The sequence below is a fragment of the Pinus tabuliformis genome, chromosome Q (assembly GCF_031772625.1).
Source record: "Pinus tabuliformis cultivar Carrire ecotype Pingquan chromosome Q, CPIR1, whole genome shotgun sequence".
Classification (NCBI taxonomy): Eukaryota; Viridiplantae; Streptophyta; class Pinopsida; order Pinales; family Pinaceae; genus Pinus; species Pinus tabuliformis.
In genome coordinates this window covers 987,844,976-987,872,768 of record NC_142296.1, presented here as the reverse complement: position 1 = coordinate 987,872,768, position 27,793 = coordinate 987,844,976, and the positions used below count along the sequence as shown (strand labels likewise).

At 40.4% G+C, this 27,793-nt stretch overlaps 1 protein-coding gene across 1 annotated transcript; it reads right to left on the bottom strand.

The window, feature by feature from the left end:
• Window positions 1-14,744: 14,744 nt before the first annotated feature.
• On the bottom strand, window positions 14,745-17,000 carry LOC149222797 (uncharacterized). Its single transcript, XM_089385634.1, has one exon. The coding sequence runs from the start codon at window positions 16,744-16,746 to the stop codon at window positions 15,472-15,474; it is 1,275 nt and encodes a 424-aa protein (XP_089241760.1). The 5' UTR covers window positions 16,747-17,000; the 3' UTR covers window positions 14,745-15,471.
• Window positions 17,001-27,793: the final 10,793 nt, after the last annotated feature.

The following is a 27,793-nucleotide window of genomic DNA, read 5'->3' as shown; positions in this document are numbered from 1 at the left end:
CCAGGATTTGAAGACCCAATTGTCCTCCAAATTCGACATGAAATATCTTTGTGCTGCAAACTATATTTTAGGCATGGAAATTAAAATAGATCGGGAAAAGAGGAAGCTCTGGTTAAACCAGAGGAAGTATGTCGAGACAATATTGCAGAGGTTTAATATGCAGGATAGTAAACCGGTGAAGGTTCCTATCCCTGTAGGTGTAACGTTATCTGCTGAACATTGTCCCAAGACACAAGAAGAGGAAGAGGATATGTCCCGTGTTCCATATGCAAGTGCAGTCTGAAGCTTGATGTATACAATGGTCTGTACTAAACCAAACATTGCACATGCAGTGGGAGTATTGAGCAGGTTTATATCAAAACCAGAAAAAGAGCATTGGACAGCAGTGAAGCGGGTTTTCAGGTATTTGTGTAGCACTAGTGATTATGGTTTGTGCTACTAAGGAAGACCAGGATTGGACAGAGTGTTGGATATTCATGGTTTTGTTGATGCAGACTGGGTTGGAGATCTGGATCAGAGAAGTTCTACAAGTGTGTATGTGTTTAACCTATTTGAAAGTGCAGTCAGTTGGATGAGTAAGAAACAATCTGTAGTGGCACTATCAACTACAGAGGCAGAATACATGGCAGCCACTCATGCAAGAAAGGACGCAGTTTGGTTGCAGAGATTGTGTTCAAGTATGGGGTTAGTACAGGAAGCTATAAGGATAGACTGTGACAGCGAAAGTGCAATTTTCTTGGCAAAGAACCCTGCATATTATTCAAAGACAAAGCACATTGATGTTCAGTATCACTTTGTAAGGGATATGATAGAAGACAAAAAGGTGTTGCTGGTAAAAGTGAACACTTTGAAGAACACTGCAGATGCATTGACAAAATCTGTGAGCTCTAGGAAGTTCTCCTGGTGTAGAGAAACAATAGGTGTTTTAGAGCTGGAAAAATGACTAAGCTCTCCCGTGGCCCCTGTGAAAAGAAAACAAGTGGAAGAATGTTGGGTTGTGTTATATTCTTTCCATGTGGTTAACAGGGGGTTTGAAGGGCACCCGTAACCCCACTTTATGGGGTCCAAGGCAGCGCCCCGGAAAATTTTGGTTTTGGACCCTATGTTAGGTTGGGCGGACCCACCTATGGTTTTGTGCATGATTTTCACACATGTTTTTTGAACGCGATGGTTTTCGGTCCATGGTATTGGACGTGATGGTTTTCGGTCCATGTTATTGGATGCTTCGGCATGTATAAATATGTATTGTAACATTGAAAGGAACATAATGAAAAATCAAGCTGATAGTCCCGGTTTTAGGATCCAATGGGAAAATCTGTGTATATGTGTTTTATGTGTTATGCTCTCGCATTGTTTATTTTTCAGTGTTTTAGAATTCGTATGCAGGTAATTTCTGTACGGGGTTAGAACCTACAGGCCTTAAGGTTTTGAAAGAGGCCAACGCTATAAAAGAGAGAGGAGCCTCCTCATTTTGATCATTCGATTATGTTGCATTTGAGCTAGTCACTTCGACATAGAACACGCTTGCTGTTTAGCCTGTCTGCAGCACTGTTTAGTGCATCAAGAGTCTTCGTTCGGAGATCTCACCCTTAGCCCCTGGGGACTTCGAGTCCCTGCTCGGGCAAGGTAGTTTCATCAGTATTTGCAGGAGGAACGATTTCTGGAGTTGAGGAGGCGCTGAGCATTTTGATGATTCCGCAGTCTTGAGAGGGGAGGACGCAATCACTTTTGATAGGAGCTCCGGATTGGGGTTTTGTGGAGGATTTGAGCTTGGAGATTGAGCAAGGGATCAGCCCTTGCATATTGGAGGATTTTGGCAAAGTTTCGGGTAGAGTTTTGGAGGATTCTCTTCAAGAGCAGCGCAAAGCCTTAAGGGATAGCGTAGATCCTCAAGGGGGTGATTTTCGGGGGTCAGCGATTTTAGAAAAGCTTTCTGGGATTCTCTGGGTTTATTGAGTAGAGGCCGATTCCAGAGTTTCAGCATTTTCTGAAGAGGGGAACAACCCTAAATCCTCACTTGATTCCAGTAGTAGCAACAGCGCAGCAATTCTCCAGCAGTTTGGACGCGGTTCAGAGAGAGGCCATTTCCTTACCATTTTGAGTGTATTTCTTCACTTGCCTTGTGCAAGTCGAGGTGCTATCCTTCTAATCACCTCTTGTACTCTTTCCATTACTCAGTATAATAAAATGGCTTAGCATTTCTCTCTGCATTTTTTCGAGTATCTGCTTATATTCCCTATATACATCATTGTATGTTGCACTAATGTTATTTCTCTGGTTGGAGTTTGCTTGTGTTTGAGGGATTCCTCTGATAAAGGATATTACAGTGGTATCAGAGCATAGATCTGGCTCAGCCTGTGGAGCTAGCAGTCTATGACACCGAGGGAGAAGCCCTACATCTGTTACAGGGGTAGGAAATACAGAGATATTGAACGTAGGTTGGAGAACACCTACAGAGAGGGAGATTGTGTTCAGGTGGTGGACACAGAACAGAAGGAGCCTATGGTGAACAAAGAGCAGGAGGAGCCTGTGGTGGACGCAGAGCAGGAGGATCCGATGGCAGATGAGGACGGGAAGAGATTTTCAGACATGCTCCTCAAATCAGTGCAGGATCTGTCAAGGCAGATCGAGGTGATGGGGCAGAGATTCACAGCAGTGGATGCTAGACAGTATGAGAACCCACGGGTTTTCCAAGTTGGTGAGGGATCGGGTACATCCCACCATTTGCCAGAGCAGGGTGTCACTCAGCGTGATACTACTCAGCAGATGGCTTCACATGCCCCTACACGCTCTACCATGCCCACTTTCCTAGGAGCAGACACGGGGACCAAAGCTCAGTAGCAGGCAGAGCTCGGTCATATGGGCGATTATTTTGCAGAGTACCAGGCCTATGGGCAGGAGTTCAGGGATGCTCTCTCATTCAGAGACTTTGTTCAGCTCCAGCGGGATAGTAGACCCCGCGACCAACATAGAGGATATCGGCATTATCATGATGGAGACACCCACCGCACAGCGAGTAGATTCCACTTGCCTACGTTTGATGGCTCATCAAACAGTTCAGCAAAGTCTTGGGTGGAGAAGTTGGACATCTATTTCCAGCTTAACCAGATGTCGGAGACAGAGGCCATCAAGGTGGCGACATTACATTTGGATGGTAAGGCCCAGCACTGGTGGTTCCATGGGTTGGTTACACTCGGACACTCCACAGTGACGACATATGCCGAGTTCACTAGGGGAATGATAGAGAGGTTTGACCGAAGAGATCCAGAACAACACTTTGTTGAGCTGACGAGGCTCAAACAGACCGGGAATCCAGAGACCTACATTGCAGACTTCTTGAGGGTTTCAGTGATGGTGCCAGATCTATCTGCGCCACGGAGGATCTACATGTTTGTTGAGGGGTTAGCAGAGCCACTTCGAAGTCTAGTCAAATCCACTAGACCAACCACACTCCACGATGCTATTAGCAGGACCCGGGACTTAGAGGATGCCTTACCCAGGACCCCGACACCTTACCCCCAGAGACATGCTCTCCAGCGTAAGGGGAAGGATGTGAGGATTCTGCCTCCAAAGGGGAATCCAGGACGAGCACGGATTGATGATGATGCCAGGAGGGAGTTGAAGAAGAAGCGGTTGTGCTTTACCTGTCAGGAGCCGTGGGCACTGGGACATAGATGTGCTTCTGGCAAAGCATATTTTATTGAGGTCTTCTCCAAGAGTAGCGAGGAAGAGGATGAGGAGGATGATGTGGAGGCAGAAGATATTCATGTCGTGCAGGATCCTTTGCCACATCTACCACCACCAGCAGGTGGTGCAGCTTTTGCACCTACTAGAGGGGCCCTTGCAGCGTTGTGAGGAGTTCCCAAATATTTGACGTTGCGCGTACGGGGGACAATACGTGGCTAGCGAGTATCAGTTTTGGTTAACAGTGGGGCAACTCACAACTTCATCAATGCACAGATGGTTGAGCGGAGAGGTATACAGACAGAGAGCTTCGATGGATTTTCAGTTTTGGTCCCAAGTGATCAGACCATGGTGTGTGCTCGTTATGTCCAAGAGTTATCAGTGACGATGGGCACCTACACACTGACTGACCACTTTTTCGTGGTCAATATTCCAGACACCAACCTGATATTGGGTGTTCAGTGGCTTATTACTCTAGGGAAGGTCACGACAGATTAGAAGGCCCTAGAGATGGAGTGGGATGATGAGAAGACAAGGAGGCATGAGAAGATACGGGGACAGCACACATATCCGCCTCACACTGTTTCGGCTCATCAGATGGGAGCAGTGTTCCTGAAGGGAGATGTAGAGTGGGCAGTGGAGATGCGTGCATCAAAGGCAGGGACTACACGGCAGATAGTGCACCCAGAGATACAGTCCATCCTTAACCAGTATGCCACAGTGTTTGGGGAGATTCTGTCAGGACAACCACCGAACCGGGGGTTTGAGCACACCATTGAGCTTGAGTAGGGCATACAGGCAGTGATTACAACCCCCTATAGGCATCCCAAGGCCTATCGGGATGAGATTGAACCGACCATTCAGGAGTTGCTGGCTCATGGGCACATTCGGCCGAGCACGAGTCTTTTTGCTTCTTCCATGGTGTTGGTGAAGAAGAAGGACGACACATTGAGGATGTGAATTGACTACAGGGCCCTGAACAAGAAGACCTTGAAGAACATGTACCCCATACCCAGGATCAATGAATTGATGGATGAGTTGAGAGAAGCACGGTTCTTCTCAAAGATTGATTTGAGATCTGGGTACCATCAGATTCGCGTGAGGGAGCAGGACATTCCCAAGACCGCTTTCAGGGGTCACTATGGGCACTTTGAGTTTTTGGTGATGCCCTTCGGGCTAACCAACGCCCCAGCGACATTCCAGTCCTACATGAATCACATCTTCCGCAGTCACTTAAGGAAGTTTGTGTTGGTGTTCTTTGATGATATTCTCATTTACAGCAGGACTTGGGAGAAGCATCTCCAGCACATTGAGACAGTATTGCACATTTTGGAGGAGTAGTAGTTCTATGCCAAGCTCTCCAAGTGTGAGTTTGAGTTGACAGAGATGTTGTACTTGGGACACATCATAGGGGTGGCCAGAGTGAGAGTCCGCGAGGAGAAGATCAGGGCCATCAAAGATTGGCCAGAGCTAAGGAACGTGACAGAACTTCAAGGATTCATTGGCATTTGTACTTACTACCAGAAGTTCGTCAAGGGTTTCTCACATCTTGCTGCACCCCTGACAGATCTGACGAGGAAGGGGGCATTCAGTTGGTCGGATACAGCGCAACGAGCCTTCGACAGGCTCAAGGAGGTTATGAGCCGTTGCCCAGTGCTTGTGTTGCCGGATTTTTCGCAACCATTTGTTTTGGAATGTGATGCATTGGGAGAGGGGATCGGGACAGTGTTGATACAAGGAGGTCGCCTTATAGCCTTTGAGAGTCGGAAGCTCCTTCCGCATGAGGGGTTGTATTCTATATACAACAAGGAGATGCTGGCCATTATGCATGCGTTGGCCAAATTCCGGCAGTATTTAGTGGGTAACAGGTTCAGGGTAAGGACTAATCACAACAGCCTCAAGTTCTTTTTGGAGCAGAAACAGCGACAAGAGAGGCAGCAGAAGTGAATCAGTGAGATCCAAGTGTATGACATTGACATAGAGTATGTCAAGGGTAAGAACAACGTGGTAGCAGATGCCCTTTCACGTAGACCAGTCACATTGTCTCTTATGAGCTTGGACACAGACTGGAGGGCTCGACTCTTAGTAGAGTACTCCAAGGACAGATTTGTATGTGAGGTTCTAGATGGGCAGGTGGCGGATGACAGGTACAGCGTAATCAATGAGATCATCTACTATAGGGACCGGATCTTCTTGACTGAAGGATCTCAGCTCAAGAAGATACTTCAGGCATCACATGATTCACCATTGGCCGGCCATCAGGGGTTTACCAAAACCTACAGGGCAATTAGAGAGAGGTTCTCATGGAAGGGCCTCAAGGAGGACGTACTCCAGCATATCTGGGAGTGCGATATTTGCCAGAGGAACAAGGGGGAGATGAGCCATCCCGCAGGATTATTGCAGCCTCTTCCCATTCCGGAGGGGAAATGAAAGAGTATTTCGATGGACTTCATCACAGGGTTGCCCATGGTGCAGGGCAAGAATTGTATCTTTTTCGTCGTTGATCGACTGACAAAATACGCACACTTTTTCGCCATATCCGCACACTACACAGCAGTGCAGGTGGTTGAGTTGTTCTTCAGAGAGGTCTTCAGGGTACATGGTCTTCCTAAGACCATCATCAATGACAGGGACAGCGGTTTCATGGGCGGGTTTTGGCAAGAGCTTTTCCACTTGGTGGGGACGGAGTTGACACTAAGTACCAGTTATCACCCACAGACGGACGGGCAGACAGAGATAGTTAACAAGACGCTGGTGGGATACTTGCGTAACTATGTCAGTGGGCAGCAGCAAGCATGGCTGAAGTCGCTGCATCTGGGGGAGTACTGCTACAACACTACACATCACATGTCCATTGGTATGTCACCATTCTATGCTTTGTATGGATATCATCCTTTATCTTTTGCTGACGTGATGTTTGGTGCTAGCAAGGCTCCGAGAGCCAAGATTTGGATCCAAGAGAGTCAGAATATCCTCCGATCTCTCAAGGATAATATGGCTACAGCACAGAACAAGCAGAAACTGTACGCTGACAAGGGTCGGGTGGAGAGACAGTTTGAGGTAGGGGACTTGGTCTACCTACGATTACAGCGATACCGATAGTTGTCACTGAAGCAGAAGGGAGCGGATAAACTCAAGCCCCGCTTTTATGGGCCATACAAGGTGATACACAGGATTGCACAGGTTGCGTATGAATTGGAGCTGCCCCAAGGCAGCAAGATTTATAATGTTTTTCATGTATCATGCCTGAAGAAGGCATTGGAGCAGCAGGTGACAGTGACAGATGAGCTACCACACACGGATGATGAGGGGAATCTGGTGTTGCAACCAGGGGCTATTATTGATACCAGGGAGAGGCGACTACGGAGCAGGACGGTCCGGGAATTCTTGGTAAGGTGGAAGAATTTACTGGATGAGGATGCCACTTGGGAGAGAGAAAATTTTGCAGCATCCATCACTTCAGTTGCTTGAGGACAAGCAATATTTTGCCGAGGGAGACTATAATATTCCTAATTAGCCATGGCTAATTGGAATATTTGATTTTGCTCAATTTTCCCTTCTATAGTTATTTATAAATAAAAAGGTGAGGAAAGGGGGACATAACTCACTTTATAAATAAAGTCACTCCCTAGTAGCACAACGTTGTAACTTAAAAGGGGAGGCAAGGGGGCCCAAGGACCACGTAGAGCAAGGGCCCACGTAGACACTTGGAGGATCTACACAAATGGAAAAGGAACACGTGGCAAGAGAGAGGCTACGTTGGAGGAGGTGGGCTTTAGAGTTTTGAGAAAGGCCAACGCTATAAAGGAAAGAGGAGCCTCCTCATTTTGATCATTCAATTATGTTGCATTTGAGCTAGTCACTTTGACTTAGAGCACGCTGGCTGTTTAGCCTGTTTGCAGCACTGTTTAGTGCATTGAGTGTCTCCGTTCGGAGATCTCACCCTTAGCCCCGGGGGACTTCGAGTCCCTGCTCGGGCAAGGTTGTTTCATTAGTATTTGCAGTAGGAGCGATTTCTAGAGTTGAGGAGTTGAGCATTTTGATCACTGCGCAGTCTTGAGAAGAGAGGACGCAGTCACTTTTGATAAGAGCACTGGATTGGGGTTTTGTGAAGGATTTGAGCTTGGAGATTGAGCAAGGGATCAGCGTTTGCATATTGGAGATTTTGGCATAGTTTTGGGTAGAGTTTTGGAGGATTCTCTTCAGGAGTAGGGCAGAGCCTTAAGGGATAGCGTAGATCCTCAAAAGGGTGATTTTCGAGGGTCAGCTATTTTAGAAAAGTTTTCTAGGCTTTTCTGGGTTTATTGAATAGAGGCCGATTCCAGAGTTTCAGCATTTTCTAAAGAGGGGAACAGCCCCAAATCCTCACTTGATTCCAGCAGTAGCAACAGCACAGCAGTTCTCCGACAGCTTGGACGTAGTTCAAAGAGAGGCCATTTCCTTACCATTTTGAGTGTATTTTTTCATTTGCCTTGTGCAAGTCGAGGTGTTATCTTTCTGATCACCTCTTGTACTCTTTCCATTACTCAGTATAATAAAATGGCTTAGCATTTCTCTCTGCATTTTTTCGAGTATCTGCTTATATTCCATGTATACATTATTGTATGTTGCACTACTGTTATTTCTCTAGTTGGAATTTGCTTGTGTTTGAGGGATTCCCCTGATAAGGGATATTACAAAGGAATACTTCTTATATTTTTCTTTTTATGTTTGCATCATTTAAATAGCAAGACGCCGAATTGATGCACTGATGTCCTCTTTTGAAAGCACCATATCCGCACTATGGCATTTTCCTCGCATTTTTGCATAAAAGAGTAAACATAGTATCAATCCTTTTAAAATCTTTTGATACTCTCTTCTCAAGACAATGTTCTTGAATCACTACATCTATATGATAATTTGCCATGGCAAAGATCATGCCTTGCAACCATATATCCTTATCCTTGAGAGTATTTCTCTACTGCACCTTGAAGGGCACCTGGAAATTGCAAATATAATATTTGATTTTAGTATGATCAGTGGCTTTACCTACTATTAGTAATTTATTCATACATATAACATAAATATTTATGCTTACGAGACAAATCTCCTAATCTTTGAGACATGAAGAGAGATTGAAGATGCTCTACAATTGATCCAACTTTATTAGCACCATAGAATTGTAGTCGTAAGGGTTCAAGTAAATCATTGTTGTCAGTGAGGGAGTTTAAGAAATCATTTTTGGTTGTTTGAGACAACCAGTGCCACCATTCCCATGCAAGACCAATAAACCCTATAATGAGGAGATTAGCCATATGCCCTGGAGTAAATGTATTGTCTTCAACTTTTTTAGCAATCCTCCAATTTCCCAAAAGTTGTAATGCTTCTTTAATTCCTTCTCTACTTTGACATCCTATGTTAAGTATAAGATACTCTAGCATTGTGGCTACGAGTCTATTCATTCCTCTGATACCAAGGCTCCCAATATTAGATAGCCTTGATGTGTTTGTAGAGGCATCCCCTGTAGTTTCATCAAATCCTTTAGGATCTTCAAATCTTAAAGCTAAAATATCCAAATATTTTTGTTTATCTGCAAACAAAGGATCCCATTAACTAATTGTAGTCATTTCTTTCAAAATAATAGAAAACAAATTGTTTGATACCCCGAAATCTCATTCAATTTGTAGTTCTGGTTCAACTTCACAAGCAAAAAAAATCAAGTGATTTTTGCCTTCTGTGACCAGGGTTAGTATCATCTTTAGGGATATCCTGTCGGAAAGGATCAAAAGCAGCAAGATTCCTGACTAGCTTCTGCAATGTCTTAGATAGTTCTATAACTCTAAAATGGATCTTTTCAAGCACTGAAAACCTAATATTAAGCTTTTCTATGGCTTTTTTTATTTCATCAGCATCACTCAGAACATGGGATAATATGTCCAATTTGTCTGTAAGTTTTTGTAGCTCATCTCTTTCAAACTTAGTAGAAGCAATTATTCTTAAAATATCCTTATGAACAACATCTAAATTCTTGACTATTAAACTTGCTTGAAGATTTGAATAGTTTAACAACTTGCATTCATTAGAAACACTCGTATCAATTGTGGATGATTTCACTGGCATATATTCTAGTTTAATCTTTCCATCAGACTAGTAATGGCAAAAAGGAGTGGCTGGAAGATTTCTTCTAGGAACAAATGAAAGTTCTCATCTCGATATTTTTACTGTCATCTCTGTATTTTCTATAGGAAGTGTGATAGAAAACATATATAGATGCTTAGGGGCACCATATACAGTTCTTATCTTGTCAATGCAAGTTGGAAAATCTGTATATTTTCCATAACGGAAAATTGGGTTATTTATGCTGGATTTACATGTCGAGGCTTTATGGTTGCAAGGAAGAATGGCTTGAGGTAGAAGGAATATGACCAAAGGAGAGTTGATCCTTGGTGATTGGCAGCAGTACTGGATTTCTGTAAAAATTTCTTCTTTTAGTTTCAAACAGAGCTTGTTTGTAAGTATGGTATTTATTTTCCCAAGAGGTTGGATAGCTCATACATGTCCAGTTGAACGTGACAGGTTGAATATTAGAAGAATGGTTTGTTTCTAATATACCATTCAGGTGGGAAGTTCTTTCTACAAAGGGCCTTAGTGATGGAAGAGTGTCATTTGAGAATTTCACTATCACCATACATTTTAATTGGCAAATGAGGGATGAAATAGACATATCGAATCCTCCGTGAAGAATGTAAGCTTTGAGCAAGTCATAGATATAGGGGTCATCCAAAGCAACTGCATATTCTGGGTAAACAATACAAGAAGTCAGTCCATCATGCAATGGAGCAAAACCCCTCCAATCAATGCATCTGCAAATTGATTATGTCTTGTATCTACGATACAATAGAGAGAATGCACATTTACGAAAGGCCTAACTAAGAGCTGCAATCCAAACTTTATTGCACCAAGATGACAGTATTTGTATTTGTGTTTCTTACCCCAATCTATCAGATCTCTGTTCAACAGATTTATATGCAGTGGTTCATCATTAGAAGTGAAAGGTTGATTTACATAATGGACTTTGATATAAGAACGTGAAAAGTATCCTCATCCATGGAGCTTATAGACATCTTTGGGATATATAGGTGGAAGTTTCCAGTGTGTGGGGGAATGGGGTTCTGAAATAGAAGTAAGTCCTCTAGAAGTATCAAGCTCAGACAAAGACAAAGATTTGTGATCTTTAACCATATTACTTTTTTATGAAGCATTATCAGATGATATTTCCACCAAATTTACTTCATCCATCAAAGAATCCATAATTTATAGATGACGGAGCAAACACTGGTGAGAGCGAGGGGCAAACTCTTTAGGAAACAGCTACCCGATACACAATTTCTAACTTTAAATATTTAATTTCAGGGCTTTACAACTTCACATTACAAATAAAACTCTCAAAACATCATCATACAACAGAATTCTTTGATGAAATGAAAATATGCATATAGCTTGGAATTAGAATGAATGCTTACAGGTTTTCAATGTTCATTAATATAGCATCTATGCCAATTGAACCAGGCTTTGATACCATAACGACTTTAGGATCGTTCTCTTATGCTCATACGAGTCAAACACTCAATTGGCTTGAAGAAATGGCCAAATGCCCTAGACATATCTTGAAAAATAGATTTATTTTATAAAATATTTATGTAAATGGCCAATGCCCCAAAGATACCCTGGAAGTTGATTCTATTTTATAAAATATTAATGAAAGCTAGTTATGTTTTATAAAACAATAATGAAGGGTATCGTCAAATTTGGTGAACATCAAATTCCAAGCCCTTGTGTGTTCATATTTGCCATGAACCCAGGAAAAATGTTTGACCCTTTGAATACTCGAATATCAATGAATTTACTGAAGATTGAAATATATGTACCTTGTATCATCATGTTGATAAACTAAGGTGATATGAAACTGATACTTTAATTTGCACCTCTGCAACCATATCTGCTAAATTTGTGTTAAAAGTTAAAATTTTTATTAAGTCAAAGGGATTCTATTCAGGAAAAACATAAGCATGGCCAAATTAACAGTGTTTATATGAACTTCAAACTATCTTGACAAAACTTGATCGAGCTTATTTTTCATGCAAGAAGATCCAGAATCCCTTCTACAAGATATGTAATAGGATGAAATGCAGACAAAATACAGGGCAGTATGAACAGCTATAGTGAAATGCATAAATTATCTACACTCTAGCAGAATATAAGACTAGCAGAAAGATCAAAAACAGATTAGCCAATGTTAACAATGTGCTTGACATAATCACTCTATGGACTGTATAAACAACTACATCTTATGAGTAGCCTTGTTTTTCTTGGAATAGGATAATTAATCTACCATTTATTTCATTCTCAATGCCATATTTTCCCATATTTATCAAGTTTCTATAAAATGACACTATCTAATTTTCTCCTACAATCATACGGTATGGAGTGATGTAAAAGATTAAATTGATTAAAAATATTAGAAATCAAATATGAGCTTGAGTCCGTATTTCTTAAGAATACTGGTTAATCAAAGCAAACTAATATGACACTACGTTTGCCCTGCGTTAAAACCTATTTTGCAGATTAAAAGCAGCATAACCGAATGGTAATCAACAACCACTATGGCAACAACTCCATATATATATAAACAAATTTGTCTTACTGCATAGCAGTAGTTGAGATGTCCCTTTCAGTGATAGCATTTGTACAAACAGCAGTAGTGCATAACATCAAAAGCAATTAAAAATCTGTAACTGCACATCCTCCTTGAAGAACAAAGGAAATTCAAACTGACCGACATTGAAGAAAATTTACCATTCACCAATGCTATACACATCCCTTTTGATTTTTAATACAATCCACATACCAAACCCCTTCAATTCAATTACTCCAGATCGATGCTATATATATATATATATATATATCCTTTGAATACCATCGACACAGAACTCGTCAATTCAATAACTCTGTCTGAAAGAGTAATTTATGTAAGTCAAGACTTGACTCAATATAGAGTAATAAATAGCAATCTCTCTACAGTATAAACCACTACTTGCAATAGCAACAAGAACTGCACTCCCATCCTTAAATACCTGCATGATGCACATACAAGATTTTTTACTTTTCTCTACAGCATGCAGACAGAACCAGAACCAGATATCTTTCACTTCTTAAATGGTTATCTTAACCAATACATCAAGGAATGATCTAAGAAGTTTTTCAGCATTACAAATGCTTGAGAGTAACCGTTCAACTGCCAAATGTCTGCTCAATATACTAGTAGAATGATTCTGGTAAAATGTTGATACACAAGAAATTGTCTCTTAATCACCATATTAAACTCGTGTACCAGCTTCGTTCAACTCAAGTAAACTGCTACCCTTCTCTGATGAATCACACCAAAGCACATATTCACTCTCCAGCCTCACAAACAGACAAATTCCCAACACTCAAGGAAGGCCCATAGACAAAGTTAAAACTAAAATGACCGCGTATATAGCATGGTGTTTACTTGTGTATTCAAGATATATGCAGACAGAACCAGAACCAGAAACCTTTCACTTGTTAAATAGGTCCTTAACCAATGCACCAACGAATGATCTTAGAAGGTTTTTGTAGTGTACCAAGGGGGATAATATGGGATCACTAGGGAGATATCCAAGGAGATAATGATAGATAGGTGTCATAGAGCAAAAGATACAATTGTAAGAAGGATTACTAGAAAGTTCCACCTTCTAGTAGATGGTACCTCCCTAGGTACCCCATTTTTATCCCCCTAGGTCCACTACAGTTTTTCAGCATTATGAATATTTGAGAGAAACTATTCAACTTCTCAGTGTTTGTTCAATATACTAATGGAGTGATTCTGGTAAAAAGTATGGTCAATATACTACTGGAATTATTCTGGTAAAAAGTTCATACTCAAGCCACAGTCTCCTGATCACCATGTTAGACTCGTGTGGACCAGCTTCGTTCAACTCAAGCAAACAACTTCGCTTCTCTAATGAGTGACATCCAAGCACACACTCGCCCTCTAACCCCACAATCAGACAAATTCTCAACGCTCGAGAAAGACACATAGACAAAGTCCAAGTACGCAGACCCTGGGATCCAGGAAGATATCCCAATAGAATAATCTGTCTACTGAGAATAATATATGAACACCGAGACAAAATACTGAACTAAAAATCAAATAAACAGATACTGATGCAAGTTCAACATATTTTGATATACGTTCAGGAACAACTCGTCTTTGTAGTAATTTTCCATCTCCCACTGGTTGACAGGGAGTTACCAACAGAACTAGAAATATGTTATTAGCAGAAACTCGAAACCACACCAAAGTAGCAGATCGTGTCTTGAGAATATATCTTGTGAACAATGATTTTCTCTTCCCTGGCACATAATCCTTTGCCGATTTCAACTATACAAATCACAAACAAATAAAGCACAAGAAGGATTTGCAAATTATATAACAAAGGCCAAGTAAGTTTAATTTTATTTTTCATGGGTTTAGAGATTGATGCTTCTATCCTCTTAAATCATCCGAATATGTCATTTTCCTTCTAATTCATTTCATAAAATGACTGTGCTCCGCTTTTCATCTGAATCCTTGGCAAGTATCTGTTAAATCAGACCTGTAGGCTTCCTTTCTAATTTAGAATCTGTAATCCTTGACATAGAGCCCTATACCACATAAAATAGCCAGCCAAACATATTAGTGCTATAATCAAATTAAATAACTGTATAGTTAGTGCTTTGTCCTTATGAACACTCACCAGTAAAGAAACATTATCATAGTAGTGTAGCTATCAATACAAGAAAAAGAGAAACTAAGGTCAAATATAAGAAGTGAGTCTGCAAATGTAATTCATCAATTGGATAATTTGTAACAAGAAACAGATATAGAAAACTGCAAAGGACAAAGGAGAAGATTTTCATAATCAGCCTAAAACAATGATTGGTTGCCTTAGGTAATTGGCACCTACACAGTGCATAGTTATGTGAAAGATTAACAGAAAACCATTCTTCCCTTGACATTTTGCAAAATGAAGTTTTCTTTATCATCGCAAATCTCTTCCACTAATTATGACTCCCGAGATGCTACAAAAGCAGAAAAATCAGACTGCATAGCAGATTCAATTAAACTGCAGCTACCATGCATTGCCAGTACAGCAACAAGAGGTACTCATGTACTTTGATGTCCATAGAAGAGTTTGTGAATGCAATCACTGATCCTCTTCAACATTGTCTTGCGGTAATTTTCCCAAATCATCGATTGGATATACCACAGAAAAAGGAAGAATGCAGAATTCCTAGCACTTGCAGTCACAGGAGATACCCATTTTGATAAATGGTGTCAATTTAATGTTCCATTGACGGTTTGCCAAAATGCTTCCTCCTCTTGGAATACTTTTAACAAGGTGATATCACAAGTAAACACTATAAAAAGAAGAAATGAAAATAAACACTATAAAAAGAAGAAAATGAAAATACACCATCAGGAGAAAAACAAGGAGAAGAACAGGATGGTATCCATGATCCATAAAAAAGAACAAAAAACTACATTGCTTGCAAAGAGCTTCGCTTCGGCAATTCCTGAAACTCCACACAGAAAATGCGAGCGCCGAAATGACAACATGGACTCAAGCTCTACCTTTAATACAACAAATTCGACAACAAAAAACTCTGTTTTCTGTGAACAGCACTGAGCATACCAGCAGGAACATAGATAAAAATCCTGTTTTCGTCCAGCCAAGCCAGGCTCTAGTTTCTGGGTTCTTGGCCTAACAAAGTTCGCGGAGTCATAACTCTAGGGAAGCCACTGATGTCCTCCAATTTGACACCACAGGAAACCATCAATGCCACGGATGAGGCTGCTGCTGAGGATGATGATGATGGTGATGGTGATGACGCTGACGCGGATGATGTGTCCTCACTAAAAGCTGCCACGCTAGCAACGGCTAGCGAGGTTGGATGTGACTGGATCTGTCTGTAAGAAGAGGAGGAAGAAGAAGAGCAGGAGTCTTCATTGGGTAGCAGTGGTTGTGGTGGTGGTGAGTGTGAAGAATCCTGGCATTCAGGATGGGTTTTCTTATGGGCAACAAGATTACACTTGAAAGCAAACTTCATACCGCATTTACATTCAATCGGCTCCCCACAAAGCTTCTCGTGATCTCTCAAATCAACCTCGATATAAAACCGCTTACCACATTTCCGGCAGCCGTACATCTTCTCGCCCTCTGAATGTTTCCGGCCGAAGTGCCTTCTGAGCTCATACAAACCCACAAAAGTTCGCCTGCAAACAGGGCATCTGCAGGGGATCTTCTTATTATGCCCCGCCCTGCAATTACCCGGGGTGCTGTTATTCAAAAACTGTTCTCCCAGCCGTTTCTCAGCAGCATCGTCCGTGTAGTGAGTCTTGTGATGCATTTTCAGTGTCTGCGGATTCTTGAAAGTCTTGTCGCAGCCGCTGTAGGCGCACTTAAAGGGCCGCCTGTTTTGGATCAGATCGACTGGCACAATCGCGATCTGTCGATCCTCTCGATCCTCCTCGTCGCCGCCCACCTTGGGACTCCGCCTGGATTTTTGTTGTGCCTGCTTCTTCTTGCAGGTGTTTTCGCTGTTGTCCAGCTGCTGCGCGGGTGGCTGGAACCCTTCTTCGGACTGATAATTCAGAAACCCATCATCGGAAGCGAGGCCTGTGTCCTCGAAGCCGTGATGAGGTGTCTGCAAAAACTGCAGCTCATCCTCCATGCTCTGCTGGGATATGACGTTCTTGAGCGTGGAAACCAGGTTGGGATGCATCGTGGGCGCGTTAAAGGCCCCTGCAGCAGCCGAGAATGCGCCATGGCCATGGCCATGACAGAGCCCTGCGAAAGGTGAAGCCGAGTGATCGTCCTGCAGAATCCCCTCCATTGAGTCCGTCCCATTAAAAATACTCATTTCCTCCGACGACATTGTGATTGCGCCATAGTCGACAGGTGAAATGGGCATCAGAGGCGGCGACATTGGCATCGAAACAAACGACTCCAATGCCATATATAACCCTTCTTGCCCTCTTTTTTAGGGGTTTTGTCCTCTGTTTCTTTGTCCCCCTGCTTTCAGATCGTTGCTCTGTATTTATTTTCTGGGATTTTCAGGTCCGACCAGAGGTTCTGAAGCTCACAACACTTAAATCTCGTTCGTTGGACGATGGATTCCTGCGCAGCAATCTCGCTTCCATGTCCCCCCTCACTCGGTCTGTGCTGATTTCATAGCGCAACATGCAAGGGCTTTAACGTAACCGCAGTTTACAACTCGACCAGGGGTCGGACGGTCGGACTAAGCAGGAGACACTGGAGCCACGACCGGAACTTGAGTTAACGACCCCTTTGGTCTCGCCCAGTTAAACTGTGGGACCCGCAACGGCGTCAGGTGCTGCCCGACTTCGGGTGGCACAGAAAGACCGCGACTCTTTCGACTCGGCATGCCGAATTTCCCGGAGGGCAGCACCCGGAGAGAATCCTGCCGTCAGTCAGCTGCCCGCTCACTGCTATTGGGAGATCATCTGCTACGCCGCCGCCGTTAGCGTGTCGTTAGTTTGATTTTATTGGATTTGGATTTGAGATTTTGTTAATGTGGGGACAATCCAGCAATATGATATCATGTGGGAGGACATTAAAGCGAAGCCACCACATGACCAGGACCCTCAATGCATTTTGGCATTAGGCTTTCACCCTTACCCATTGTTGACCCCTACCAATGGAGACTTTGGCATTAGGCTTGACCCTTACCTAGTGAAGACTTTGGCATTAGGCTTGACCCTTACCTAGTGAAGACTTTCTTTTGACTATTGCCATTCATCTCATAAATATTTCAAGTTGAGTGAGACTTTTTTTTACTCACCTTTAGGGACCATTGATCCTCTCTAACCATGGTTGTTTTAATTTAATTACTAAAACCTTAGAGGTCTACTTTTAGCTCTTCATGCCATAATTCTGCATATCTCTCCCTAATCTCTTAAGATAGATTTTATTAAATCAACCAAAAAAATAAAAAAAATATATATATATATATACATTAGTAATACATACTCCCCGTATATAATGTAGTAATACATATTCTCCTTTTTTTACACAGTGAGGTCTGATTTTAGGTGGACAAGCCTTTAGTTAATTTCAATAGAACTAGAATCCCAACATCTCTATCTAAGTTATAGTAAGGTAAGGAACAATGATGTTGATGATTGGACAGTAAAGTTATGGTACCATTTTTAATAATATTTGATAAAGTAATTAGTACTCATGTTCTAATTAGTACTCATGATCTTGTTGATGTTATTACTAGACTCACAGACACCTTGCCTTACCTTAGATTGATGCTTTTAAATGATGCAATCAAGCATTGGTTAGGATATAATGCTTGTAATGCACTCCAAGAACTTTGATCATGCCAACTAAGTAATGACTCCATGACCTATTCTTCTTCTCCTATATCACTTCTCAATACTCTTTAATAACTATGATTTGAATTAGATGGGAAACAAAATGAAATAGCATGCAATATTGCAAGAGCAACATAAATGCAGTATTGAAAATTGAGACTTTTTATGAAAACCAAATTATATTAATGAATCAAGCAACGAAAAAAATGACCAAACACAAAAAAATAAATAAATAAATACAAAATCGCTAAAATGGTGATAACTTACCTATCAAACAGATCTTGTTGCTACGCTCACTTACAAAAAGTCCATATTAAAACATTAAAACTATGTTATATAATAATTTCAAATAAACTTAAGAAGCAAAATACCCTAAAATGCAAGAATCCTAACACTACCATGTAATATTCCTAGCCCTACCATGATTAGGGTTGAATATGAACATTAAGTTGAACAAATTTGAGAATTTGACAAAAAGGGGCATCTTGCCAAGATTATAGCTTTCTTGTTAGTGCTCCATTTTCGATCTTCTTTAGCGTGTCAAAAAGAACATTAAAAAAATGCATCGGGTGTAATAGCACCCCAAAAATGCACAAAGAAACTATGAAAAATGAACTAGGAAAAAATTACTCAAAAACTACCAATATCATGTGTTTTTATGACAACTCTAAATGACCACCTAAATCACATAATTTGTTGAAAAGTTTTTAATTTCATATGTAATAATAGTTTAAGGACAAGAATATGTTGTACCTATTTGTCAATAATATGTTTTCTTTAAATTGCAATCCATGTTGATGGTGCCACTATCATATGGAGACATGACAATGTTATATTTATATAAGAGGTTTGTGTAAAATTATAATGCTACAAACTTGCTAACACTAGCCCAAGTCACTAAACTTACCATTCAATGTCCTTGCAATGACCAAGCAATTGGTATGTCTTTTCCCATTCTACAAGTACTCTATGAACCTAAAGGGAAATATAGAGACCCAATAAAGAATATTAAGGAAAATTATATTATCAATTTTTTCAAGGCATGCATGGGTGAAACCATTGTTTTTCTCCTTGAAACTTATATAGGATTTTGACTATCAAATTTCAAATTGTCTACAAATCTAATTTATTTTCTTTTTTGTTTAAATGGGTTTCCCTGTTGTTCATTGTTTATGAATACAAATAATTGCTAAAGAAAGGTTTTCACTTATGGTTGTGTACCTACATAGTTTGATTTTTAGTATTTTTTAGAAAGCTTTGATTTAGTGTTTCCATGATGTAGCTCTTAAAAGTAACAACTCACTATTGTTCGTGCTTGTGAAGATTCTCTTTTATACATCCTATTTGTGATTATTCTTTTTTGTACAATTAAACTTCAAAAATTAAAGTTGATGAGCTAATTTACTTGTAGAGAAATGTTGAAAGTAAAAAGCATATACCATATCATTTCTTACTCAACAAGCCTAAAATGGTTACTCTTGTGCACAATGGAAGCTTATAATTGTTCATTGTAAATCGTGTAGGGTTTCATGAAGCAAATAGTGGCCTCCAAGTGTGTTGAAAGCAATGAGGTTGATGTTACCCATTGGTTTGTAGGTTTCCATTATTACTAAGTGCAACTACAATCAAACTCATAGTCACTAATGTTAGCATATTGAGTAGGATATTTACCCTCATTAGGACACCCCCATCCTTCAATTACATGTTGAGGATAAGCCATTGTGGGTTCATATATGTCATTGTCATGCCTAAGTTCATTGGGATGCTTTAGTTCAAAAATAGCTAGAGGAACAATAGGAAACTCTTTGTTAAGCTAATGGAACCTCTAGAGTACTTGATGGGGGCTAACTCCTTCACCTCTCTTGATGCTCATTATAGTTCAAGTTTCCCTATGCAAGTGCCATTGGTTACTTGAAGCTTAAGACTGTACAAGGTGCAAAGGTCCAATATTCCATTAGCTTGCATAGGTGGGCTACTTTCATCTCCACCTTTCGCCTTTGTGCTTATAATTACAAATGTAAATGGGCATAGATTACAAACTCGTATTGCTAAGGAAAATTGGATTTGTGTTGAGGGTTGGTGAATAAATTTATTTTCTTATTTTGCAAATATGATATGATATTGATTCTTATCTAGTGCCATGTTGTGTGACACTCCATTACCCAAGGGAAAGAATTTCTCAAAGGACAACCTTCTAAGTTAATATTAGATCAAAGAAAGGAATGAAAAATTTAGAATCCCATGCCCATGATGATTGAGGATAGTTACAAATCCAAAACAAATGTTTTGGGGTTTCTCCATTGCCACACATGGCCATGGAGTGTGAAATTCCCAAGGATTTCAAGTGTTTCCCTATATGCAGGACACCATCAATTAAGGATCAAGCAAAGCAATGTTTTTTGGGCTCTAAATGTCGCTTTTAGATGGACTTCATAAGATAAAGCTAGGTCTTCTCCCTATATTTAATCCTCTATATCTCGTGGAGCTTGACCTGAAGCCCAAACTTATTTGACAATAATTTGTATATGTCAAGTGACTTGTACTTCAAAAATCATTTTCTTGAAATTGATCTCAAATCATTCCATCGAGCTTGAGGCCTTAGTAGGCCAAGCTTGACAAAGAAGTTGTGTTGGATCAACCTTTGAACCATTTCTATAAGAATCAAGTTTTAGTGATAAGCCTAAATTCCACTTTTAAGACCTCTTGATTCTTCCAATATCTACGTTGATTGTCATAGAGGTCAAGTAGGACACTAATGCCATTTATATGATGTGTTTTTGCTAGGAACTAGGATAATGGTGAGCATATTTCCCCATGAAGAACCACTAGGGACCAACACATATGTGTTAAGAATAAGATAAGGCGGCAATAAAATATAAATGAATATGGAAATAAAACATAGAATAACACAATACAAAGGAGACATTAATTTACATGGTTCACCTGATTTTGGCTACATCCATAGAGAAACAACTAGTCCTTCCTTTTATTATGTCTAGAAAAATAAAGGGATACAACCTATAGCACATTTGTTGCAACCTCCTATCCACTTTCTCATGGTCTCCCCTCTTAGTTACAATGCTCTCTCACTAATAAACAACCATAATATGGTTCCCTCATAAAAAGAGGGTTTCCTTCTAGGCAAAAAACCATAACATAACTTCTATGTCAGATCTATGACCTCATGATGAATGGTCTAGATTGACTATGAAATTACAATATTTAACAAGGCACATTTTCCACAAATTTCTCTTCACAACCCCTACCATATGGGGCTCCAAAATATTGTTTCCATCCCCTCACAACAATAGTGTGTGGGGGGCAAGTACAAGATCCCCTGTCACACACACACACCCCAATCAAGAAATGGGATCAAAATGTGGTTAAAAGAAAGAGCTATGAATAAGGAAGACAATCGAGCTCCACAACCAACAAGATGGTGGTCATTGAAAGAAATCCTTGCTCTAAGAGAGTCAAATTTCCACACTAGGATACATTTCATGGCCTCCCAAGCCTTTCAAATCCTTTTGGTTACAAAGGTTTGTTTCACCTAAACATGTGTTGGAATATTCCAACATATTTCAAAGATTAGATTACTCCATATATTATAACCAAATGGGGCTCCCAAGGTGATGCAATTCCTAACTAGGCCCTTCCATGCTTCTTCCCATTTATAGCTTTATGACCCATTTGGGACAAAGAGATTGGGCTTGTGTCTAGTTGGCAAGAATACCCAAACCTCCTTTCTCCTTGAGGGTGTAATGAAGTCTCTAAAAAACTCTATATGATCCATAAATAGTAGGCCTTTGGCCCATCCATCTAGCCAACATGGATCTTTCTATATAGAATGAAAAGTTAATGTCTCTACAATCACTCTCAAATTAAGTTAAAGCTTCTCAATTTGTATTCATTAGCCAAGATGAATGGCTCTATTTGAAATTGATTTCAAGGCTTGGCTTTATTTGCTTTGTGGTGCCAAATCCAATGCTCATTAAAGTAGCAAGTCAACTCCTTTTTGTGTGTGTTAATTTTTGGCAACTCAATGACAAATTCCAACTATTGGACTAGACACCTCATTCCGAGAGGACCAATTTTGACTTTTGAAGCACTCAATTTGGATAAGGAAAAGTGTATTTTTTAGTTGAAGCCCACAATGTCACATTTGATCAGGTCGGCCCTAAAGAAAATTGCTCACCCTTGGAAGCCTATAAATACAAGTCAAGTGATCCTCATTTGGAGACCATCATCAAGCATATTCTTCTCTCTTCTTTGGATTGGTTCACACATGTATGAAATGAGTTTGTGGAATTTGGTTCATACAGGTCTGAGATTGTAGGGTCTGAAGCTAGCACGTGTGATTAGGATTTTTAGTTTCCAGACACAGGGTCACCACATGCATTTTTTGGTTATAACCATAGGCACACACGCTCATTCATGTGGTTGGAGAAACTCAACTGCATTCATAACTTTTCCTCCCTGCAGTTGGGATATAGGGTTTTAGTTTGACAGTTGACCGCAGTTGACCATAGTTGATCGTAGATTGGGAAAGCTAAATTTGATTGGTATTGTTGTTGGGATCATATTTCTAATAATATTTGGTTGATATTGTTGGATATTTTTGTATGGTGTCATTGTACTCTCTGCTGAACATTTAATGACAATTTAATAAAATAATAATTACAAAGGGTTTTCCCCCTTTTGGGGTTTTTCCTTGGTCATTGACCAAATCTGGTCTCTCTTGTTGGTGTGTTGATTGTTTCCTATTATCATTGCATTACTATTCTATCTTCAGTTATTATTGATTGATGAAAAGTATTAATTGTTATTGAAAGATTGTTAATTGAAGAACTGAATTGGGGTAAAGTAATTGAAACAACATTGAATAGTGTAAAAATTAACATGGTATCAGAGCTAAGGTAAAGGACAAGCCCAAAAGGAGACAAGAGCTAGAGTAATCATCTTTGGAAAGTTGAACGAACCTATCTAATCAAGTCAAGATGTCAACCTCTTACTTCAAGGAATTTGAGAAGCTTGACGACTCTTCTAACTTCGCTACATGGAAAACTAGGTTGGAAATCATAGTTGATGACTGTAACACCCTCCTCCCACATCTACACAAGTAACCGATCAACTGGGGTAAATATGTGATGAGAGGCTACTATGATTGGATTAAACCTCCCATGTGACCTTAAGGAAGTGGAATCAATGGAAACACAACATACAAACCTTCCACATAAGCTACAAGACTCCTACTACGAACCATTCCAACCACTCAGGTAGCTAGCCCCTGTGTCCCACTGAATTTTTTAACCACTTGACCTCTGGATGCTCTCATGTTATAGGCATGCCAACATTCAGGAGACTCTAGACGCTCTCATGACAAGGCATGCTGACATCCAGAGACTATTTTTCTCAGTGTTGTGCCAGCGTCCCTGGGATTTGAGCCATTTTTTCAGGCCCATAGCCCTGGTCATTGCCCATAACTGAATGACACCTTCAGAACAGTAATATAATAGGGAAACAATGGTGTAAAAGTAAATACTTGAACAAGCCCTTAACCAGACCCCTACTAGCCATGACAGGCATTTCGTCAAACATATCACAATTATGTAATCTATAGGTGTAAAAAACATATTTAAGCATAGGTATCTCATAGTTATCTGAGAATCTCTAAGAACCATTGTTCCCTCATATCAGTTGTTGCATTATCATCTATTATGTCATAGATACATTCTCCATTCATTTACAAGTAAAAACATGATGAGAGTCATGCATAGCCACTTTCATAAAACACATACATAACCAGCATAATAGCAACATAAATACCAATGAAATCACAACCATATGATCCATATATAAACTAGTATAATACTCATAGAAATACAAGGAGAAATAACCTCATATTGATGATGCAAAATCTAAACCCGATATGGGACTACCATGTTCCACCTGACCATAGAATGGTTGAGCCAAATCTCTCTTCAGCCATTTACCCCATGTCATATTCCAAGCATGAATGTGGGACTCAAACCAAAGAGCCAACCAGGGCATCCTGAGGCTAAACCACCTCACCCTCATTAATAGAAACTAGGCTTTACCATCCTGGATCACTAGGCCAACACAATGAACATGTAAAAACATGCTTTACCACGATCTCCACCTGATCACTAGGCCAAACAAGCATGGCTGCCACCGGATTTCTCCACCTACATTGAGAGGAATTTTCCTGTCTCCTAGTCTCTCAGGCTTTACCGCAATCCACACCGCATCACTAGGCCCTAAACTGAGAACGGATCTCCAGGCTTTACCGCATATCCCAACCCAATATTACTAGGCCCAACGGAGAGAAATACACCTCTTGGTTTTACCGTATATCCTGTCATTTACCGACAAGGATTCCTAGGCCCACCGAGGCAACACAATCCTGGCTTTACCACAACCCATAGTCTAGCTAAGGGGTTACTAGGCTAGTGGCTTTACCATGATTCACAATCTGGTTCAGTGACCACTAGGCCATGTGCTCTATCATTCGGAGATCCACCTCACTCAACTTCAAATCCATTTAGCAATCTAGCTCAACCAAACACATGAGAACCCCATCACACCATGGCTATTTGGAAATGGCAAGGCTACACTGAAAACATTGTCACACCTAGCAAAACCCATGCCATAACAACAAAAGAACCACATGCAATACCATGCATGCCAAATCTAGCAAGGAAAATACATGTGCAAAATGATACATGCAAAGAATGTTGTTTCAGATGCTTGATCTTGGTCTTCCTTGCTTGCTCCTTCCTTCCTCTTGCCTTCTTTTCCTTTCTTGATCCAATGCCAAAATTCTCCAAGAAACTCTAAGTGTCCAAGAGTGAGAGAGAGAGAGAGAGAAAAAAAATAATGAAAGAGCTCCAAAACTGAACTGATCAAGCTTGCCAACTGATCCTCAGAATCCTTTTTATCAATCACGCCTCTATTTTCTTCATTTTCCATTATTTTCCTTCATTTTCCTCCTCACATGCAACATGTGACCTTTCACCTTACTTTTCTCCTATTTTCCTTTATTTTCATAAATAAATGTGCAAAAAATGCCATTTTGCCTTTCCCAAGCCTTAGCCATTGCCTTTGCCAATTTCCTTTAGCCATAATAACTTAAATGAACACCTACGGGGATGTCTTACAGAACCCTCCCACTTGAGGGAACAACGTCCTCGGTGTTCAATGACACCTATAACCATCAATACTATTGAAAACAAAACATACTGCCCATGGAGCTTTAGAACACAACTCATTGCAGTATTTACAATGACCACTGCTAAAACATGACAACCATACCGTTTACTGGAGCTTTATAACACAGCTCATAACGATATTTAAAATAATAACCACATATACGCATGCACATTTTCTTCACTCATCAAATAATCATACTATCTATGGAGCTTTATAAATCTAGCTCGATACAATATTTACAATAATACATAGATATACACATATATACATTTTCTCAACCAGTAAATAAAAGAATATTATGCATGTATCAGTCAAGAAGGGAATCCAAAGGCTCACACCTCCACCCTCAAAAGTAGTACCAAGATTCACTTCCTTCCCAGGAAGTCCAAAATCCACTGCCATAGTCAAACTTCATCCAATGTCTAACGCTATAATCCTACGCCACTTGTCCTCTCAGCGAACAGTTACCGACTCATTGTTCCAGGGTGCACTCCCAACGTGCATTTGATTCCATATGGAAATTCTAATGACCAAAACAAATCCATCCTCGACCTTCCCTTCTCTGCTACACAGTCCCTTGGGCAATCCGGTCACCCCCTTCCATGCAGTCACTCACCTTCCAAGTTCCCTGACATCCCCTATCTCAGAAATCCATCCCTTGGCAAGGCTTCCTTGCATCAGAAGGTTAAACAACTAAGGCATATACCTGCCTCAAACCATCATACCAGTCATAGCATGCTCATGGAAATCAACGAACATTATTGGGTACTAGTGTCCCATAATGGCCTTACTCCTGAAGTGCTTTACCAGCATATTGCTGCATGTTCCAATTTCTTTCACTGCTACTGCTAATTCTTGTAGTCAATTTCAACCACCCAATCAGGCATTTTCGTGCTTCCTGTACCAAGCACATAAATTCCATAAGATTTAAAATAAATTGAAATAAGTTCACATCATACTTCATTGATAGCTCGTCCATAAGGTACACTTGCAATCTTGTTTACTTCCTGTCACAACAAGTCAAACTAATTGTTTGATCAAATCATCATGAATAAACATATCACATCAGGTTAGCTCAAAACACAACCATCATAGATAAAAATCATAAATCACATGTAACCATCATACACCCGAATCATAGATCACATGTAATCATCATAGACCAGAATCATAAATCACATGCATAATAAAAATGAAATAAAATACTGATACTTATCCTTTAATCAATCCTTAGCTTCTACCTTTGTCCTTATCTTGTATGCACACCAGATCAGTTTCCATACCCAACAAACACCTAATGTCTTCTCCTCAACCATGTGCACATACACATAGTGTGCATCACACTAATACAACCATACACGACATATAACACCATGCAATACATGCATCTACACCCGACACATGACACACACACCTACACCTAGTGTACAACACAACACAATACATGTGCCTACACTTGGTGTACACCACCACACAATTCATATACGTACACAAAGTACAACATAACAAATACACATGTCACTATACCATGACTACACAATGCACATACATAGTACTGCATGCCTGCAACACATCATGTACAACATGCACACAATACCACATGTACACCAGTACCATATGTACAACACTTACACAGTATCATATGTACATAGCACCACCTTCACAATGTGTGCACAACATCACATGTACATGACACTACTGCATAATGTGTACACAATGCCACATGTACATCGTACCACCTGTACAACGTATACACAATGTTAGATGTACACAACACCACATACATGACATGTACATGACACCACATGTACACAACACCATATGCACAACATGTACATAGCACCACTCAAACACAACACCATATGTACAACATGTACACGACACCACATGCTCACAACACCACTTGTATAATCATGCATACAACACCATATGTACATAGTACCACTTGTACAATATGCACACAACACCATATGTACATAGCACTGCATATACAACATGTACATAGCACCCTATGTACACATCACTGCATATCCAACATGTGCACATCACCATATGAACACAACATCACATATTCATCATGCACACAGTACAATATGTACACAACATTGCATATCCAATATGTACATAACACCATCTATGCCCAACACTGCATATGCAATATTCACACAACACTATCTATACCACCTTGTACATAACATTGCATAACAAACATGTACACACACTATATAGACACCACACCGCATGCGCACAACATCGCAGATGCAACATGTACAACATATGCACAATAGCAGTACCACACTGTCTCTCCCAAGCAACCTTCCTTTCAATGTCTTTTCGCCATCCATGTGTATCCTAGCATGTCGCACATCACACTATTTTTCATTTCGCTGATGTATATCTCAGCATTAGCCTGTCTATAACATAAACATAGAC